Here is a 21,947-nt window from a genome sequence, read left to right as displayed (position 1 = left end):
CTTTACATTGACATGCTCGTCATGAATAGAACATTGTACCCACAGGACACAATGCTGCTTCTAAAATGTGAATGTATCCTAGAGCACAGCAGTGTGTGCGTGTGTCTTTTAAGGTGGGGGTTGAAATCTGGGTCACTTCCAGAGTCCTGAGAGCAGATAAATGAGAAAATGGGCTTCAGCTCAGTGTCACTATTGGCCCGAGTAGCACCTCCTCCTCCCTTGAACCGTCTCCCCTGCTTTTGTTTATTTTGATTTTGTTCCCGGTCGTTTGGGTGGGGGGTGTTCATGAGGGAGGAAAGAAGGGCTTTAGTGTCGACTGAACTGTGTACCTTGAGTTAGTCGGGTTCCTGCTCGTTGTTTTCACAGAAAACCCCCAAAAATGAATGTCTGTAGACCCTCAGGCTTCTGCTGTGATCTGTTGTTTTGAGACTTTATAGCATTCAGGAGGTTTAAATTAAAAACGCAGTGCAGCATACAGTGCATTTAAACATTCCAGTTAAGTACTAATATAAGTAACAGCTAAATTTGTTAGATTGTTTTGTGAATTTGAAGCAACAGAACAAAAATATTCAGATTTCACTGATGCAACAAGTTTCCAGCAATAAGTCATTTATCTGTTCATCCTGAGAGCATTATTATTATTTTATTTAATAATCCCAAAAAGTATAAATAAATAATTTTTATGTACAAAGGTTTTGAAAATTGTAGCAAGGATTATGGACCCTTTCAGAAGAGTAAAAAGAAATATTAGGTCAGAAACATACTCTTTAAGTTTGCACATGCAGATTTGAATGCTTGGCCAACACACTGCAAGCGCATAGTCCCTTTAGACATTCTGAATGTGAATCCTTGTGTTACTAGGGGGGAAAAAACCTCAGTGCTCCAGGGGGTGATAGAGTTCCCTTTATATTTGTGCCATTAAACCAGATATTACTTATCAGATAGGAAGCTTAACTAATTTTAACTAAATTGTACAACAACATTCTAACTGATTTTGAAACTATTTCTCCACTATGACAGTAGTTGACTGGAAGGAGAAAACTAAGAGTAGAAGGAGACCTTTAACAAGTAGGTGTAGCTGCAGGCCGGAGATCTCCAAACGGGGGTGGAATCTCCAAATGAGTGCAGGTTTACTCCAGAAGGGGGTAACACTTCCACACACAATTAGGGTTGGGGAACAGGTTAGGTTGGAGGCCCAATTTTGGAGCTCTGTCTGCTGCTACTGTATATCCTTCTCACCTTTTACACTAATGCCAGCTAAAGCTCCCCTTGCAGGAATTCTAAGAAAATGACACATACTTGCATTGTATTGTGAATTGCATTCTGACACATTTTGAAACATAATAACATGAAATCGGGCTTGCATAGTTGCATAGAGTATGTTTTGGGCCATAGAGTTCGAATACACTTTAAATTCTACACTTTAGTCCATGTAACATTACTAATGATTCGTTATATGCAAAAGAAAAAACTGGAGTTGATATCTAAACCTTTGAAAACAAATATTAGCTTCTTTTATGAAGAAAAGTGTTTTCAAGTTTAGCATTGAACTTCATCAGAGCTGCTTCAATTGGTGAAAATACAGTCATTCATAGTGTTTTTAAACCAGCATACACATACAGTGGATATTTCAAGTTTAAAGATAATTGATCAATCCTCTGCTGTTAAATGTTAGCATCACGTCTTCAGACTAGTATTGAAGACCATTGCTGACTTCTGGAGAATGACCAACTGAGGTTCTGCCATTGAATCAGAGCAAGAAGTTAAACCAGGAAAGACTCCAATAAAACCAAGCAGAACTGAAGAGTGAGCGATTGGGGTCGAGACCGTTTAAAATCTTCTAAAGGGCCTCTTCACTTAAATGAAGTACTTGATCCCAGAACTGGTTCCTTTATCCACAACCACAGACTACAAATATTTGAAGTGAGATGCAAGTACAATGAGAGTCTGCTGGCAAACACTCTCGACACAAGTCCACTGTTTGCCTTTAGTCTTATTAAAAAAGACACACTTCAAGTGGCACTAAAGGGAAACAAAACAAGAGTCATGTCATAGTGAAAACATACCGAAAGACTGCAGTGAATTTATTCCTCAAAACTTATCTGAATTAATCAGTGTTGACAAAAAATTATTTAGTTTGGACGAATGTCATTGGTTCCTGGCTTCAAGAAGAACTAAATGGTTACACTTAATGACTCTGAGATGATAAACAGTCATCTGCAAGTGTCTTCTTTGTTGAGGGTCAGTCAGCGGCATTTCACCATACCGTAGAGTGCAGTGACTGTAGACAAACTCAGATGTGGGCAAGAGCCACAACAAAAGCACTACACAGCAAAACTACCTGTTGAGAAATAGTGAAGGCATTTGACATCACAGCATCTGCATCTGTCACCTCTCTCTCTGGTTTCACCTCATAATCTTCATCCTCATATATATCATCCATTCCGTCGTTGTCAATGGAAACACTGTGGTCCCCAATAGAACACAGTTTGACCATATTCTGTTTGACTACCTCACAAAACGGCCTTTCTAAACCATCACACACACACTGATTCAGCAGCACACCATTTGGCATGAATAGCAGGTCCTCTATGGTTGATTTGCATCGGGACGAACATTTCCTTCCGTTGAACAGTTGTCCGCAGTGAGACAGGTAGGCCGTCAGGGACTTTTGACAGTTGGGCTCGTCTTCGCAACGCTGGCGTGCTTCGGTACAGCCAATCCCGGGTGCGCCACCAGGATGCTTTCTCGGCAGACACGGTTCAATGGCGTGTTTGGCCCGCAGACACTCCAAGTCTGTCCCACAGTCGCAGCTCTCTAGTTCTGGCCCACTGGTGGTCGTGTTGAGGCGGATGAGAGCACTGATGCAGTGGCTCGGGCACTGCCTTCGATTCCCCCGGATATTCCCATCACATGCGGTCAGATATTGATTATAGGCGAGCTCGCAGTCCCGCTCTTCATGACACCTGATAAGTGCCTGCCAACAAACCAGCTGTGCATCAAGCGACATCAGAAACAAGAGGAGAAATGTGGCAGGACCGAAGTAGCTCTCCATCTCTGGAATAGTGCTTTAAAAACCTAGATTAACTGCATGCCCATGTTAGTCCCCTTTAATCCCAAATCTTGTCCTCATGGTGTGAGTAAAACTCTGAAGCTTCAACAAGCAAAATCTATTCCAAAATGTACTTTTCCAGACAGAAACAAAGTTCAACAGTTATCCATGCCATCAATAGTTATCCATGCGATCTGGCCACTTCCCAAGCCATCAGATTCATCCTAGGATGCATTTCAAGTTTGTCAAAGTTGTTTGCATCCTCTGCCTGGTGAAAAATACCTCTTTAGTTGAGAATTTTGTGTTATTTTGATTGTCTGTGTCTCAGAGTTTTGCTCCTGCTGCATGCTGCATGTCTTTGTCCCTCTAGTGCTTTCATGCTCTGCTGCATTTACGCACAGAGACCCCTCCTCCAAACTCCACTCCTACAAAACTCTCCTCTAAAACTCCTTCTCCTCTCTTCATTACAGAATCTGTTGTTCTATTGGTTGTTAATGGGGAGTGTGCCACCATGGGATTCCTTTACATAGAAACGTCACTTTTGGCAAACCTCGCCTCCTGTACAGGATAAATAAAATGTTTATAAATTTCATGAAACCGCGAGCTGTGTGGTCTGCCTGCCTTCTTCTCTGCATTAAGTTACAAAACCCTGTCAGGCGAGAGAGAGAGAGAGAGAGAGAGAGAGAGAGAGAGAGAGAGAGAGAGAGAACAAGACAGACAGACAGACAGATAGGCACACATTCCTCTGTTGGAAGCTCAACATCTGCAAACCACTTCTTCAATTTAAAGCACAGAAAAACAAATCTGTTTTCCTTTAGCACAAACCCAAGAACAAGCCCCTGTGTAAACCGTCACAAACCCCACGGGTTTTCAGCCCCCGTCCCTCTCTGCCTCTTTTTTGGTTGTTTTAATCGCGCCCTGATGGAAAAGAAAAGGGCCACAAAAGTGTTTTCTGGACCGTTTCACCCTCTTTGTGTCTGACTGGCCATGCAGTAGCCCAGAGGCCCATCAATAGAGAGACTTTCCACAACAATATATTTTACTGCTCTGTTCTTTCATAGAGCACTTGAGATCAGCAATTCTCTTCTATTCAAATGGAAACTACTTTGATTTGAATTAAAAAACTATGCAAAAACACAACTATTCCTGGAGTCTGTTACAGAACAAAACAGCACAGAGCAAAATGTGGGTGATCGCTCTATTAAAATTAGGGCTGTCGATTTAACGCATTAATTTCATGTGATTAATTAAATGAAAAATAATTCCTTAAAAATGTATGCAATTAAATCATGCACCCGGCATATACTTATGTTTAATAATAAGGAATGTTCATACCGTCTGAGCAATGCAAGCTTGATGTACCACCTTGATGCAGAAGGGGGCAGTCTGCGTGCCAGCTGTACAGGCAACTTGCCTCGTCAAACCAACAAGTAGGCAGCACAGCATTCCACAGATAATGTGCTTTAGCGCTCAGTGACAGCTGGACGGAGCACAACAGAATGCCGGAGACAAGTTTTCAAAGTTTCAAACTGTTTAAAGCTGCATAACATAAAACTTTTTTGGTTACAATTAACAACATTATTGAGTGAATACGCAAAAAATCCATGTTCAAAAAAACTGTCCTTGTCTTACCACAATTCACTGCGGTAAATCTAAAATATCTGATGTTTCATCTGGACTGTACCACAACTGCATGGAGAAAGAAAAGAGTTGGAGAGAAATTGCCAATTATCTTGAACAGTCAGGTAAGCAAATAGTTTTTTCAGTAGGAGCTACTTTTTCATATTGTAACCAATAAAATATATGATGCCTTTACACGTTATGTGTAAAAACATGCACATCATATTCTGAAATGCATAACACATGATCATATATTTTTGTCCGCATCTCGAATCACTTCTCACGAGTAATCTGTTGTGAATTGTAATTTGGAGTCCAGGCAGAGTCGTCGGGGATACGTCAATAGTGAAATGTTTTTTTAATGTGTTCATTAAAAAAAACAAACATCCAGCAGTTCTGTGGAAGGAAATGCCTTGTTGATGAGAGAGGCCAACAGAGAATGGCCAGACTGGGTTGAATTGACAAAGTCTACGGTAACTCTGGTTAGCTTAGCAGGTATTTGACTGCCACCAGAGACATCTCCTAGCAACCCAACTGATAAACAATGCTGCAATGCTAGCATTTGTGCTACAGATGTATGCTAATCAAAAGAGAGTATAATATACCATGTTTTATACACCTGCAGGCATTTGTTAAACAAGCTTTAATTTTTGTATAATTTGGGAACTTTAACTAATTTATCTATATTACTTAATAAAAGTGAATGTTTATCACTTCATTTGTATATTTCCTCGGGTGCTGACATGTTTGTGTGACATCACGCACCTGCATCTCAGCGAAATCGGAGTTGAAAATTTCCACACAAGGTTCCCAGTTAGAATTCCGACTTCAAGTAGCGTTCCATTGCACATTTCCAAGTAGGAAAATGTAAGTCCTTTTTTACAATAAATTCTCTTCCCTGCCCAGTAGCTGGCAATATGCACAAAGAATTGATAGAGTTAAAGTAAAGATTGATAGGTAAATAGGACTTAAATATTGATCGATTTCTCACCCACACTTATCAGATGACTTCAGAAGACATGGATTTAACCACTACAATATCACAATGGCAGACATGTCATCCTGTAGCTCAAGACTAGTTGCCCACTGAAGCTAATGGGAGACCTCCTGGTGAAAACTAAGATTGCTGCTGGAAGAAAAATTAAGGTCAGCAAAGGGTGCTCACCCTGTGGTCTGTGTGAGTCCTGAGGCCCCAGTTTAGTGAGGGGGACTCTATACTGTTAAAAGGCACTGGATGAGATGTTAAGTCCTTGTCCTGACTCTTTGTGGTCATTAAAAATCCCAGAACACTTCTTGAAAAGAGTAGGTGTGTAATGGCCAAATTCCACACACTGGTCTTTATCAATCATGGCCTCCTAATAATCCCCATCCATTTAGTGGCTCTTTAACTCTACTCTCCACCAATAGCTGGTGTGTGGTGTGTGGTGAGCATACTGGCACACAGGGGCGTGTCTAGGGGGAGGCTGGGGGAGGCAGTGCCTCCCCTAGGATAAGCTCTGCCTCCCCTGAGAATTTGAGACATAATCTGTCCATCTGATCATAGGTGGCGGCAGCCGATTTTGCCGGGGCTTCAGCCCCGAATGTTTTGAGTGTAGCCCCGAATGTATTTTGAATAGTTGACTGACAAATATGAAACTGGACAAAAGCCTATGTAAACCCCCGAAATCATAAGTTGCCTTATTTCATTGTGCTTTGGCTTAGCACATACTGCATACAGCCTGTAAAAATAGACATAGGCATAATCTAGCCTATAGAATAAGTTCCTTTGCTGTCGGTATCCTATGGGCGACTCCTTTTCTTCCTCTCTGTTGAATATGCAGCAGGTAGAGGAGGAGCTTGCACAGTCGTTGACATTAACTAACGTTACTTAGTGGCGAGTTATCAGCAGTTAGCAGGAAAGACAGCAAAAATTAAGCAAATGAGGCTTTGGGGATTTTTCCGAAAGAGCTCAGTGGGTAAGAATTCACATTTGTTTTTGTCCTTAAAGTCTGAAGATCATCATCTAGCTGGCTTTCACCCACAGTAGGCTAAACCTCAAGATTTGTAGCCTGCTTGGTAGCTCTGACTTAATGCAGTCGCCTCTCACGCCGGAGACATCGGTTCGAGACCCGTTCGGAGTGTACTTTTCTTGTTTATCAGGTGTTGTTTTCGCTAAGGATAACCAATAAGCATTAGCATAAAATGTATGTGTGACTTGTTTTGTGATATTAGTTTGTAGGAAATATACACTTTGATTTGATTAAATGGTTTTGTAGAGTGTAGCAAAGATGAGCAACAGACTGAGGAGCAGCAGCTGTGCCAGAATCAGGCATGGAAACTGGTAACAATTAATCAGTCACTTTAATTTAGAGAAAGTTAAAAGTGAAACATTGTTTATCCCAATGATCCTAATGAAAGGATTTTGACAGATGAATTATTCTCATAGAGATGATGAGAATTATATACAGTTCGATGCCATAGTGTGTCAATGAACTTAGACTAAAGTCATTCATGTATTTCTTTAACGTAGGATCTTATACATCATTTTGACTATTTGTGTCAAAAAATATAAATTATTTATATTCAATATTTTTTTTACCTCACTTTACTCACTATAATATAACTCTTTTGTGATGACTTTATGTTAATGTACATGAAAATTCAAGAATCATGATAGATCTAAGGGCAATCCCACTGATCTGCTCTTCCCAATACATTTTCTTCAATGGTATTGGTCCACAATTTGACATATGTAGCACTTGATGAATTAGTTGTTTGAAGCTGATTTGCAATAAGTTATGTGCTGTATATGTTCTTTTGCATCACAGATGATTCAGGGAGGAGAGAGGATGTTGATGATAGCACTAGAGTGGAAGATTTAGGAACTGTAGAAACAGGCCCAGCCAGAGCAAAACTCAAAGAATACCCTCTCACCAGCTTTGGACTACAGAGAAGTGGTTGCTAGTGTGAAAATAAAATTGTCTGGGCTAAGCCCCAGATGTCCTTCAATGCTGGAAACATCTCTGCATCTGATGATAAATTACAATTTAAAAGTGGATTGTTTTGTGCATATTTTTCCATCGCCAGCAGATGAGTGAGGTCTGACACAACAAAAATCCAGTTTAAGCCCTATAGACTAATTGGGGCCCTGTGCCTATCTCTGGGTTCCTGGCTTAGAAAAAGATATGCACTAAAACAGATTGTGTGTAGTATAGCTTAATTTTGCGCCAATTTTTTCAATTGTTTATGTTGCCCCCCCAAATAAGCCAAATGCCCCCCCAAACATGATATCCTGGTAACCCCTCTGCTGGCACACTATGGCTGCATCCAGGTGGATGCTGCACACTGGTGGTGATTGAGGAGAATCCCCTGTTCACTATGTAAAGCACTTTGAGTGTAGTGTCAGATAAGTGTTATATAAATGTAATGTTCATTCATTCACTGAAGTTGTATGGATTATGCTGCCTTTATGTGTTTTGGAGCTTCAAAATGTTTAACTGTTTCACTTTATTAGGACCAACAGTGCTGAGATATTGTTCTAAAAATCTTTGTTTGTGTTCTGCAGAAGAAATAAAGTCATACACATCTGGGATGGCATTAGGGTGAGCAAATGATGAAAGAATTTGTATTTTTGGTTGAACTATTCCTTTAACTATCCTTACAGACTGAGCAGCAAGGTAGCGTTGGACAGCCAATGTAGTCTGTTTTTGTTGGTAATGTCTCCACCTGCTGGTAAGATACAGAACTGCACCATTTAAGAGCCGTGGAGACATCAGACAAATACTGAAAACGAATTAATTCAAATTCATCCCAGTCTTAGTACAAATATATTTATTACAGATTCCAACAGTCAGTCAAAAATATGGAAATTACAGCAGAATAAGTACAGTATTGGTAAATAAATTACTTATGCAGTCCAGAATGGAAACAACTATGGTATTAAGGACAAGTAAAATCAAAGTCAAACAATACTTTCTAGCCATTAATGAAGAATTCTATTACTTACTAGGTACAATAATTTAAAGGGAAAATACAAAATACAAATACGTACTCCCTATATGTTATTGGCTATAACCTCTGTCCTTTAACATCAGAGATTGTAATATTGCTTTTCTTTTCTTTTTTTTTTTTTGCAAAAATCCCAAGATGGAAGCAGCTTATTACTCAGGTCAATCTTTCCAGCAAAATCTAAATCCCTGCATGGCTTCATCCAATAAACATTGACAACAGACAGAAGTCACAGAACACACAAACTACACAAAATGCTTCAGGTTTTTTCTTTTATAACTAAATAATACAAATGTGTTATTTGCACCGTCCCACCCTTATACTGACACCTGCAGTCAGAATGATTAAGCTGAATATTTCAGATAATCATTTTGCTTGCAGCGATAGAGAAAACCTCTCTGTAAGAGGAACGACCAGAAAGCAAAAGGTCAGCATCTGCATCAAGACAACACCAAACCAACTGCACAAAACAGCACCACTGAAGGAAAGGTCAAAAGGTGTTAACCACAGCTAAATCAAGGATAAGGTGTTTTAGTTAGTTACCCCCTTTCCACCATCATGGTTCCTGTGCCCCATCTGGCCCTGTTCTGCATATTTCCATCAAATTGGCAATAGGCTGGAGAAAAAGGCCCTTAAAATCTGCTAGTCTTAAACCTATTCAAATCTACACTTTACCTACTTTATTTTCCTTGTCTGCTTAAAATAAAAGGTGTTTATTGAAAAATATCATGTTTGTGAACTGACTGCTGTGAATTTATGTTATACATTTAAATACACCTTCATTGGCTGCTGCACCAAAGCATGTGAAAGCATAAAGACGCTGAATGGAATTACGTTGGATGTCTAGCAGTAAAAAACGAAGACCGTGATATTATGTAGCATGTTCACTTGCAGGCAGGTTATTAGTCAGTTATGTCATCGTACACCTCTCATTGCACACCTCTTCACCGATCTCCTGTCTGTTCACCAGTTTTGGGACTAAGTTAGTGGAAAGGGGGTAAGTGTGGACATCTAAAAGATCTGCTCTACTCCTCTGACTCTGCACACATAAGCCCTTCAAACAGACCCCAGACTCAAGGGCAGTCACTTTTCTATGGACTCTTCAGGATTATGAACCCACACTATTGCTTTAATGGACCTGACCATTTAACATGTTCACACTGTAGCAGGTGTTTTGATAGGATTCTCAGAGCAGGATGTCTTTGACCCTGTTTACACCTGGTATTAAGATGCATCTCGGTTGATCTGATCACATGTGGTCAGACAAGACACATCGCTATTTACACCTGGTCCTTTAAATGCATCTCTTGTGACCATTTGTGTTTGGATATCAAGGAAAGTGTCACTGATTTCATGATGACATATATCAATCACACTGTCAGTGTTTTCTTGCTTGATAATAAACCACAAAAAAGGTCATTAAAGACAAAGAATGCACGAAAGATCCGACGTGCCGTTTCTCCCAGATACAGTTGAAAATTAATCTAAGCACAAATCGAACATTTCGAGCAGAATTATCTGTGAAGTGCCTGTGTTAGCATACTAAAGAAGATACTAAAGAAGTTCTTGTGCTTGTGTATCAATCCACTTTTTAATAATTTCAGATTGGACTGTTAATCTCTTTTTTATTTTATATTCTCTCCATTTTCCCCAATTTGGAATGGCAAATTCCCAATGCACTCTAAGTCCTCGTGGTGGCGTAGTGACTTGCCTCAATCCGGAAGGCGGCAGACCAATCTCACGAGGAGGTTACCCCATGTGACTCTACCCTCCCTAGTAACCAGGCAAATTTGTTTGCTTCGGAGACCTGGCTGAAGTCACTCAGCACGCGATTCTAAATCGCAAACTGCAGGGATGGTAGACAGCGTCTTTACTCGCTGAGCTAAACAGGTTTAAAACAAGTTTAAACACTTGTTTTAGTGCAGTGGTTGATCTACAGGTGGGGGAGGTGCTTCACTGCTGTCCGGGACACATACAGGTTGAATGACTGTTTACACCTCAAATCAAACATGGTCACATGCGTTTCTGACTACCTTCATAAGTGTTTTTTTGTGATCCGATCACAAAACTTTTCGGATCCAATTTACACCTCTATTTAGCGCTGACCACATGCTTAATACCAGGTGTAAACAGGGTCTATATTTGATGAGAGAAGAGAAGGCCTGTCAGGGTTGTGTGAATTTCACAAAAACTTCTTTGATTTTGGGGTGAAATAAGGTTCACCGGTTAGAACACAGATGACATTTAAACTTCTAGAACAATATTAGAATTATGAAACAACACTGCCATACACATACCACTAGATTTGTGAGCATGGATGTTTGGCAGTGTGTGTGTGTTCAGTATGTTTTATGAGAGCGAGATGATGGAGAAGATATACAGTACAGTAGATAAGGTGAAAATAAGGTTTTTTGGAAGAAAGAGAGACAGAGAGATCACATGAGGGAACACTTCTCAGCAGAGTTCTTCAGATCTTCCAGCGTGGCCTGAGCTTTGCCCTTTAGATGATTCACGTCCACGTTCTGGATGTTGGCCAGCTGACCCAGGACGGACTGCTTGTGTTCCTCTTCTTGGTTGTCCTCAGCGATCATCTTGGCCAGTTCAGTGGGGAGCTCAACATCATCTTGAGCAGCCTGAATCTGAGTCTCATCTACCTCATTCTGAAATACAGAAAACCATCAGCAATGTCAAACCTTACGCAATGCATCTTGAGGAGCCAAGTTCAAATGTACACACATGCGAGTGAGATTTGAGAGCTCCAGCAGTGGGGAAGATTATCAGGGGAACAATGACATCAATTTTGGTCCGTTCTACACACAAAGCTATTGTATTATTATAATACTTTAAAAAACAAATTAAATCCTTTTTGGCACTTGACAGTATTGATCACTATCCACTTTTGTTGTACAGGAAAGACAATTAGCTAAATATAACAAAATCAGCAAATATATAAAAAAAAGAATGTAAGGCTTATGAACAATATGAGAGTGAGTATATGATCAAAGAATTAAAATTTTTGGGTCAACTACTGCTTTAAGATTGGGCGTAATCTAACAAAAGAGAGTTTCATTTTGCATTACCTTTGGTAACTTGTATTTGTCTCTGAAGTGAGTTCTGATTGTCGCCCTCTCCGCCTTCCGCTGGGCAAAATTGGCATCTCGTTCTTGCCTGGGGAAAAATGAGAACAGAGACATCAAACACATACATGGTAATCTGTGGATTTCACACAAGATGAATTCTTCACACAAGCTTCTTTTGATCATTTATGCACCTACAAACTGTTAGACTTCCATGTCACTCTCACGCTAATAATCATCTATACATTTTCTCTTAGGAGCAAAAAATTATCTTTATAGTCAGTCCGAATTTACCGGCATTGACGTGTTGGTCGACTTATTTCCAGGATGCTAATTTCAATTTTCAATAATACTTATATAAGACTGCCATGACTTGACTTTAGAAAAATGGTTTACATTTTTCACATTCCAAAAATATTTTCCTTTTTAAATAATTTTAGTCATGACAAACCCAAACTCTCAGCTTTGGCAAGAATTAAAAACCTTCAAAAACAGCATACATGACAAAATAAGCATGTAAAGATGGACGCATGTTACTCTTACACTAAGTATAAGAGTAATTTCTGCTAGAGTCAGCAAACAGAATAAAGAAATACAAGTTAAGCTCAACCGACAGCATTTGTGCCATAATGTTGATTACCAAAACAAATTATTTTGACTCGTACCTCCTTTTCTTTAAAAAAATAGAAGCAAAAATGGAAATGACAGAGTGGCACTTACAATGGAAGTGAATGGGATGAATTTTTTGAGGATTTAAACTGAAATGTGAAGCTTATAATTATAAAAGCATGCATTAATTCTTCTGATAAAACTCATTGATTATTTTATCTGTAAAGTTGCTTAAATTGAAATGTTTACAGTCATATTACAGTTTGTTGACATTATATTATCATGGTAACAAAGTTATAAAACTGGATATAACATTACACAGAAAAGGTTAGTACGCGATTTTATTAAACTAAAATCATGTTTACAAGCATATCCTTTATGTCTAGTGACTATACTTTTGAAAAAGTGAGTATTTTAACGTTTACAGATTGGCCCCCATTCACTTCCATTTTAAGTGTCTCACTGTAACCCAGATTTTTTGCTTTTTTAAGGAAAAGGAGGGATGAGTCCAAATGAATTTTTGTGGTAATCAACATTATGCCACAAATGCTGTCGATTGAGTTTAACTTGTATTGAACCCAGAATATTCCTTTAACAAACACTTCCTCCATCCGTGATTGATTGTTGACACAGATCAAAACAACTCAGATATAATGAAAATCTTAATTGATGATCAGTTTGATGGTAATTCCTTTGTAAGTTTAAATATAAATTACAGGATAATGGAAAACAAGATGAGGCCATGGGGAACAACACAATTGTAACCATATTACTTAAAAAAAAAATAATTATAAGGAATTTATGAACGTTCTTTACCTATAAAAACACACAGAAGTTAGATTGTGAATGATTGTTCCCCGTCTGTCACTCTCTCCATGTTGTGTCGGAGAAGCGACACTAGGGGTCTCTCTTGAGCGCCGAATATGCCTCTGATCCATTGAAAAAAGGCCAACATACGGGTATAAAGGCGAGGCAAATACTAGAGTTCATTCAGAAATTTTCTTCGGAGCCGATGGTTGTGCATGCTGTTCGCAGTGAAACACACCCGTTCCTGTATTCCTCTGACGCTACTGCATGCTGTTGGATTGAGGGCGCATTACAGCGGCGATATTGTGCATATTGCCCCTGGGCGCTTCGACAGCGCAGTATAAAAAACTCAGACGAGTTTTAAAAGAGTGATTTTCTTTAAAAGAGTAATTTTCTCTAAAACAGCAAATACACAGCGGCGTTGAACGTCCTTTTCAGGACGCGTCTTTGTAAAGATGCCTTTCCGCCCCTGTGTAGTTCCTGGATGCGGTAGAGTGCTCTCCGCTTCAGACGGCCACAGGCGTTGTCTCGTGTGTGATCACACCGTTTGTGGATGGTTCATGTTCTCACTGCGAGAACATGACCATGACAACGTTGCGGTCGCGGCTCGCTTACAACCGTAAGCGAGCCGCACCTCGCATTGCTCCTTCTTCCCACGGGATTGAGGACGGTGCAAGTGGCGCTGGAAGTGATTCGGGGATGGCAGCGGGTGCGGCTCCGTCGGGTACCCCCCCTCGGACCACCCGTCCCCGGCACGCTCGTTGACTCCCGTCTGTGCTCGAGGCAACAGCAGCTCGCCTCACAGCCAGCTTGCCTATCCTCTAGAGCTAGAGGAGAGCGCGGTGTCTGACGCGGATGACTCCCTTGGGCTGCAGCCTTCGGGCCAGCACGCCCAAGCCGAGGCTGACGCTCAGATGTCCGACATGCTTTCCCGGGCCGCCGCCAGCGTGGGCTTGGACTGGAATCCCCCATCCTCCCCACAGCCATCGCGGTTGGATGACTGGTTCCTGGGGTCCCGACGCCGCTCACAGTGGCGCGGTCGCCCTGTACTCCCTTCCAAGGCCTGTAGGACAACATCCTCGCTGACAGCGAAGGCCTACAGCGCCGCCGGAACTGCCGCTTCCGCCCTGCACGCCATGGCCCTCCTGCAAGTCCACCAGGCCAAGGTGCTCAAAGAACTGCAAGTGGGTAGCCCTGATCCCGACGTGCTGCAGGAACTGCGCTGAGCGACCGACCTCGCCCTCAGAGCCACGAAGGTCACAGGCGATGGCCACCCTCGTGGTCCAGGAATGACACCTATGGCTGAACCTGGTCGAGATGCGTGAGACCGACAAGCTTCGCTTTCTCGACGTCCCAGTCTCCCAGTTTGGTCTCTTCGGCGACACCGTCGAGGACTTCACCCAGCAGTTCTCCGCGGTGAAGAAACAGACGGAGGCGATATCACATATCCTGCCCAGCCGCAAACCTGCCGCCCCGGGCCCTGCCCCATCTGCTCGCTGAGGGTGTCCCCCTGCGAGGAAACGACAAGCTGCTCTGCCTCAACCTGGGCCCAGCTCTCAGCCCATGCATCGAGCGCTCCGCAGGAAGCAGACGCCCCCCGTCTCACGGACTCCCTCGAGGACCCGGAAGGCTCCCAGGCGCTCCTGAGACGGACGACCCAGAGCCCAAGACATTAGCTCCGGAGATGGTAAGACCACTCCGTCCCCCGGTGGAGGGCCGGGAGGAGAATTTTCCTTTAACTTTTCTTTTGACGCTCCCCTTAACCGGGGCAGCGGTACCCAAATTCTCAATAAAAGAGCTATTTCCTTTGCCTCTGGGTCATCTGGCCCGCAAATGCCATTCTCACGGCACTCTGCCCCCAGATCTCAACAGTCCCGGCATGCTGGACGCGGCCCCAGGCCAGCCTTCAGCCCCACAACTGTTCCCCGGCCGGCCGGTTCTGAGGAGTCCAGAGGACGCCACTACAGGACCTCCTCCTCAGTCACCAACCTGTCCCCTGCCAGATGTCCGGAGCAAGGTAAGTGCTTTGAGTTCTTTCTCAGCACCAGAGTCTCGGGACGTGTCCGCGCCTCCCGACGGCGTACTACCTGCTCCACCCCGCTGCGAAGCCCCGCCAGGTACGTCAAAAATAACCGTCCCTTTGGTGCCCCTAGCACGGAGATTCGATGCGTGGCTTTCACTTCCCAACCCGTCTCGCTGGCTGGCCCGGACCATCAGACTCGGTTACGCAATTTTTACTCAAAAAACGTTTTTTGCGTAAATTTTTTTTCGGTTACGCAAAAAAAAAAAACCAGTTTGCCAGGCCCACGCCCCCCTTCACGGGCGTCCGCTTTACCGTAGTGCACGGCCAACATGCCAAATTCCTGCGCCCGGAGATCGCTACTCTCTTACTCAAAGACGCGATGGAGCCTGTCCCTCCAACCGAAATGAAGAAGGGTTTCTACAGCCCTTACTTCATTGTACCCAAGAAAGGCGGCGGCTTACGACCAATCTTGGACCTGCGAGTTTTCAATCGAGTGCTGCTCAAACTCCCGTTCAAAATGCTCACGCACAAGTGTATCTTGACAAGCGTCCAGCACCTAGATTGGTTCGCAGCGGTAGACCTGAAGGACGCGTACTTCCACGTCTCAATTTTGCCACGACATCGACCCTTTCTACGGTTCGCGTTCGACGGCCAGGCATTTCAGTACAAAGTCCTCCCCTTCGGCATGTCTCTGTCCCCTCGCGTCTTCACGAAAGTCGCAGAGGCAGCTCTTGCCCCGCTCCGACAAGCCGGCATCCGCATACTCAATTACCTCGACGACTGGCTCATACTAGCCCACTCTCACAGAGACCAGGTGCTCAGGCTCAATGTCCGCACGTCTCACCAACGAGCGTGCGCTGTCGGTGCTGAAATGCCTCGCCAAATTCAGGCCAGGCACTACGGTCCCTCTAAAACTCTTCCAGAGGCTCCTGGGGCATATAGCATCCTCCGCCGTGACCACGGCGCTGGGGTTGATGCATATGAGACCGATTCAGCACTGGCTTCAGACTCGAGTCCCGAGACGAGTATGGCGCCACGGCACGCACCGTGTGACAATTACCCCTGCCCGAAAAATACTAAAACCCTGGACAGACCTCTGCTTTCTACGGGCAGGAGTGCCCCTGCAGCAGGTGTCCCGACGCGTCCTGGTCACTACCGACGCCTCCAGATTGGGTTGGGGCACTGCGTGCCACTCACATTCCCGGCAAGCTCAATGTGGTAGCAAACGCACTGTCACGACAAAGCTTACCCAGCGGAGAGTGGAGGCTCCACCCCCAGTCGGTCCAGCTGATTTGGGAACGGTTCGGCAGAGCCCAGGTAGACCTGTTTACCACCCACTGCCCGCTCTGGTACGGCCGAACAGAGGCTCCCCTTGGGACAGATGCGCTGGCGCACAGCTGGCCCGCGGGGCTACGCAAGTATGCATTTCCCCCAGTGAGCCTTCTTGCACAGGTGCTGTGCAAGGTCAGGGAAGACGAGGAACAAGTCACATTAGTGGCTCCCTACTGGCCCAACTGGGCCTGGTTCTCGGACCTCGTGCTCCTCGCGACAGCCCCTCCCTGGCGAATCCCCTTGAGGAAGGACCTTCTTTCTCAGGGGCAGGGCACGCTCTGGCATCCGCATCCAGAGGAACTTGCCGACCCAATCCACTGCGGGTACTCAGATCTGTACTGGAATAGGTGCTCCACAGAGTAGGGACTCCTACGCAGACTCCCCCTGTGTGTATTTTCCACGATACGGTCACCTTACGAGCAGACCCGCGTTTTCCTTGGGTAAGTTTCGGCTGCCCCCCGATCGCCGTGTGTAGCAACTCCACCCTCGCTGAGGCTGGATCTGCCACCGCGCCACTTCCACGTGTCGCCTAAAAACACATGTGATGTATTCACCACCGTACCTCCCCAGTTGGGCAGGGGTGGTCTCCGCAGGGTATTTTCCCCCCTGGAAGAATGGGAATTGGGTAAGACCCCCTTCCCTCAGTGCGTGTAAGGGCTGTCTATTGCTCTATGCGAGAGACATAGAGAGAAAAGAGGCCCAGCCAGGCTTGGCTCGTTGGCAAGCGTTGCCTTGTTCCCCTGCCTAGGGTAACCATAAGGATTCCGACGACTTTTCTGGGGCATTGGGGAAGGGTACGTGCAGTCTGACAAAGCTGGTCGTATGGTTACGGATGTAACCTCCGTTCCCTGATGGAGGGAACGAGACGTTGTGTCTTCCCGGCCACGTCGCTGAGCCGAACCGCTGTAGTGGCCAGAACCATTTCCGGCTCCTCAGAAAAATCCTGAATGAACTCTAGTATTTGCCTCACCTTTATACCCGTATGTCCGGGGGCGGGATATGCAAATACTGACTGCCAACATCTCATTGGCCTTTTTTCAATGGATCAGAGGCATATTCGGCACTCAAGAGAGACCCCTATCAGGGAACGGAGGTTACATCCGTAACCTAGATGTTTCTTTGCTCTTAAAGTTCATGTGAGGTGAAAGGTCATAACAGACTGGACTCATTTAGGGGCCAAAGGCAAACTACAAGTGAGCAACAACAAGGCCAAGGATTTATATATATATATATATATATATTTAAAAGGTTGCTGGTTTTAATCCCAGTTAGGGGCGAGTTATGAGTTATACTCACTGTGCCCTTAAACAACTGGTTATGTGATACAATGTGATTCCTGTATGTAGAATTTTATCCATGTAAACAATACTTTTCAGATCACATCTCTTTCTGGTATCCTAGTGCATGTCAAGTGAATGTTGTTTGGAGTGCCAGCTTTATATGGTCATGATAGAATTTTGTAACAGGTTAGTACCTGATTCTACATCACACAATCTCTTGTTCACACGTATGTTGTTTTGTATAATTTACATACAGTAGAATTCAATTATAAGTACATTACTGATATTACACGTTTTTCATATTTTATTTAAAACTGAGGGAGAAGTCTAAATACTTTTCTGTAGTAATCGACAGCATGTCTCAGATGCTGTCCATAAAGCTTAACTTGTATTTAACCTGGGTTTCTTACTTCAAGTTCACTGTAAGTTGCTTTGGATAAAAGTGTCTTCTACTTACTAGAGCAGAAGAGAAAGAGAGAGAGAGAAGGAGGAGAAGAGATCTCAAGGATTTAGACTTGCACTGACATTCAGGCTGATGTAAATGGGTAGTTAAAATAATCCCCTATATCAATAAGAAATAACCTTTGAGAAGATCATGGTGGTTTGGCAGATTCAAATATTAAATGCACATGTCCCAGTCAAGGTCCACAGTCTTAAATGAGCTGATTCACAAGGGAGTCTCAGCATGTAAAATCTGCTCTCAGTAGACATTAGCTGGATTACCAACATTCGGATGAGCTCAGCAAAGCCATTTGAAGTCTGTAAAATAAAAATTTTCCAAATATGGCAGTTATGCAAACCGTGTCAACACGGCCACCTGCTAATGCCTGTGCTGGCTGTCAGCACTCTATGAACTGATAACTAAAGACAAAGCATGTGAAATAAAGAGATCTTTTTGGCTGAGATATTGGTTTATGATATACTGTATAATAATGATTCTAATGTCCCTACTTTATGTTATGCTAAATTGATGTGCCATAAACAAAATCCCAGAAAGTGTTTTGAAATAAAAAAAAATCATTTTAGATTTACAATTTAGCTGTTCTGCTCAGAATGAGAGAAGTGATACAGCTTTCAGAAGAATTTTACTTTTGTTTTGTTGGTTTACCTGAATGTTCTCAGGTGAGGTAATTCACAGTAAGTATTTTTCCTGAGGCATATTATAGAATGATTTTATGGTGTACCTGATAGCGATTTTAATAAACCATGACACGATTCATCCCCTTACAGCACACTGGTCTTCGCTCTTCACTAATAAAAAAGTAACATAAATAGTACCATGGTAATACCATGATTTATGTACCATGAAAATACCTTTTTTTGGGACATGTATCATTGTAGTAATATCGTGTTATTTGCAAATTTTTGGGGTAAAGGTTAATAATCTCTTTAATTATTTATTTTGCTTGGGTTCACATTCGTAAGAACATATATAATAGTTATCTTGGGTAAATAATGTAATAATTATTCAGATTTTATTCTATATTACTACTATGTATTATATAGTATAATATATAATTACATTTTACAAGTATTAATATCTATTCTTATATATACCCAAACCGATGAACTGATACTATTTTAGAATACACAATATAAATAAACATACACTGTTAATATATTGGACGTTATTCAACAGAATTAAACTGAATTTACTGTCAACATTCCAATATCTGGAGCCCCTGGAGCTACTTGACCGAATCCCTCTTCATTATAAAAAGAGCAAGGGCAAATTTTCATTTACACACGCAGTTCTGCTGGACAGTACTATAGATGTGAGTAATGCGGTGGAATATTATTCATGTATGAATGAACAGGATTCTCCCTGAGCGAAATGAGCAGCTGCGCGCGCGAGAGAAATCCAGAAATCTACACGTCCACTTCATTACCACAACATTCACCTCACGAAAAACCTCATGAAAATCAACGTATTTAAGTTAAATACGCTTAAAGCAGGTAGGAAGAAAGGGTTGTCTTACTTTTCCTCCTCTAGTTGTTGTTGGTACTGTTCAAACTCTTCTTGTGTCATTCCTTTAGTAGCCGCGTCGGATTTATCTCCGTCAGATTTCTCTTCTGTCAGACCTCCAGTCAGATTCTTTAGCTGACCGCCGACTACGTGTTTCACCATGAAAGCCATCTTTTTAATTGTAAATGTTTTATATATATATTCTTCTGTTTGGCAAACTATTTGTCCAATACGATTATTCTTTCCAACGATGTCAATATATGGACAGGAAAATGTCTCTTTCTCATTAAACGCCGAACAGAAACTGCATGCGTGCGTTTCCTCAGTTGAGATAAAGTGAAGTGAAGTGGATTCATCTCATCAGCAGCAGTTTGACTTCCATCCACCCAATCCCGTGTTTCCTCAACCGACTCTTCCCGCCCAATCCCACGTACCGCTGGATTAAGCACGCGCCGTTAACAGCTCGCGCGTTTGAGTCACGGGCTGTTTTTTTGTCGGGCGCGCGTGACATGTCAGAACGCATCGCGCGTCTGTTTTCGCTGCTGAGTCCGTTAACGGTGAGCAGAACGGATTCAGAGTGTCTATAAAACAACGCCAGCAGGGTGACTGAGTCGAGTAAGCAAGTGAAAGTGTGTAAAAGAAAAATTACAGTTCTCAAATGTCACACTTATATAATACACTTTTCAGGAATCCTCATTCAGAATAAATCAAATAAATTCGAAGGTCTCGTTGACAGCATTCTGGTTTATTTGTGGAAAAGGGCAAACCTCTAATCTCAGAGATTACCATTCATGCATAAAAAAACTGTCGCCATCAGCCAGGAGCGCAATAACGCACGTGTTTATCCACCTTATTTTGCAACGCGGAAGTAAGCAGCGGCTGCATTTCCGGCGAATGGGTGCAAGTTCCGCTGGAATTGACCGCAGTGTAAATAATTAGAAGGATAATAATACAATAAAAAGGATCATATAAATTAGTGATCTGGGTTTATAAACTACAACATAACCACAGGATATACGTCAAAATTACGTGGCAATAATTTCTAACATCAGCATTTAATTAAATAGTAAGTAAATAATTCACTTGTTGCTGTGTGTTGTACTGAAGAGACGATAATAAAATATGCTTCTTTCTTTACCGAGATTGTGACGATGAAGTCTTTCATGTCTCCATGTAAACCACCATTTATACCTGCATAACCTCCAATGATGCCTTTATTTATTTCCAAAGATGATGTTTCTTAAGCCATGCTGAACTAAATCTGCGTGTCTGTTTGTTAACTTCACTGCACCGCTAAAATAGAGAGAATCCTCTCTGACAAGAACGGAGAGTAAAATACATTTATTATTAATTATTAAGATGAAACAAGATGCAGTTTTGGTACAAAGAAAGTTGAAGCAGCATTTCCCCGGCATCTTTCTCCTTTCTGCTGGTTGTGTAAAGTTTGTGGAGGCATGTCAGACTGTCCTGTCAGCACCTGATTTCATTCATTCTGCCTGTGCAACAGTATGGTTGAAGAGAAGATGATCTCTAGATTTTGTTACAAGTTCTGCATTTAGATATATATTTCTCTGTGCATCGTGCTTAAATCTCTATTTTTGCCTCTTTCTCACTTTCTCGCTCTTTCTCTTTGACCCCTCCCCCCCCTCCTGGGACTGAATCATTCCCGATCTGCTCAATTAACTGTCCTGTCACTCTCGCTGAGGGCGAAGACTGCAACACACACACACACATTTATCTGAGCTTTGTAACATAGGATGAACCTAAAAAAATGTGTGTGTAGTTTTAGGCTTTTACTGGTGGCATGCATTCAGATACAGTGGGTACGGAAAGTATTCAGACCCCCTTCAATTTTTCACTCTGTTATATTGCAGCCATTTGCTAAAATCATTTCAGTTCATTTTTTTTCCTCATTATTGTACACACAGCACCCCATATTGACAGAAAAACACAGAATTGTTGACATTTTTGCACATTTATTAAAAAAGAAAAACTGAAATATCACATTTCAGAGTGCATCTCCTCATGGACTCCTCACTAGATTTGCCCGTTTTTGCTGTGAGATGTTACTCCACTCTTCCACCAAAGCACTTGCAATTTTCAGGACATTTCTGGGGGGAATGGTCCTAGCCCTCACCCTCCGATCAAACAGGACCCAGACGTGCTCAATGGGATTGAGATCTGGGCTCTTCAC

General features: G+C 42.6%; 2 protein-coding genes across 2 annotated transcripts; both read right to left on the bottom strand.

Moving 5' to 3' along the window:
* Positions 1–663: 663 nt before the first annotated feature.
* Positions 664–3,416, bottom strand: LOC127623228 (growth arrest-specific protein 1-like). Its single transcript, XM_052097567.1, has one exon. It carries the CDS (start codon positions 3,053–3,055, stop codon positions 2,294–2,296), a length of 762 nt encoding a protein of 253 aa, XP_051953527.1. The 5' UTR covers positions 3,056–3,416; the 3' UTR covers positions 664–2,293.
* Positions 3,417–8,476: 5,060 nt separating this feature from the next.
* LOC127623198 (complexin-3-like) lies at positions 8,477–20,206 on the bottom strand. Its single transcript, XM_052097520.1, has 3 exons — positions 19,767–20,206; positions 11,740–11,827; positions 8,477–11,319 (listed from the first exon to the last, which is right to left on the bottom strand). The coding sequence occupies exons 1-3, from the start codon at positions 19,922–19,924 to the stop codon at positions 11,095–11,097; spliced, it is 471 nt and encodes a 156-aa protein (XP_051953480.1). The 5' UTR covers positions 19,925–20,206; the 3' UTR covers positions 8,477–11,094.
* Between the last annotated feature and the right edge of the window lie 1,741 nt (positions 20,207–21,947).

Source organism: Xyrauchen texanus, chromosome 29, assembly GCF_025860055.1.
Source record: "Xyrauchen texanus isolate HMW12.3.18 chromosome 29, RBS_HiC_50CHRs, whole genome shotgun sequence".
Classification (NCBI taxonomy): domain Eukaryota; kingdom Metazoa; phylum Chordata; class Actinopteri; order Cypriniformes; family Catostomidae; genus Xyrauchen; species Xyrauchen texanus.
This window is presented reverse-complemented; position numbering and strand designations above follow the sequence as displayed.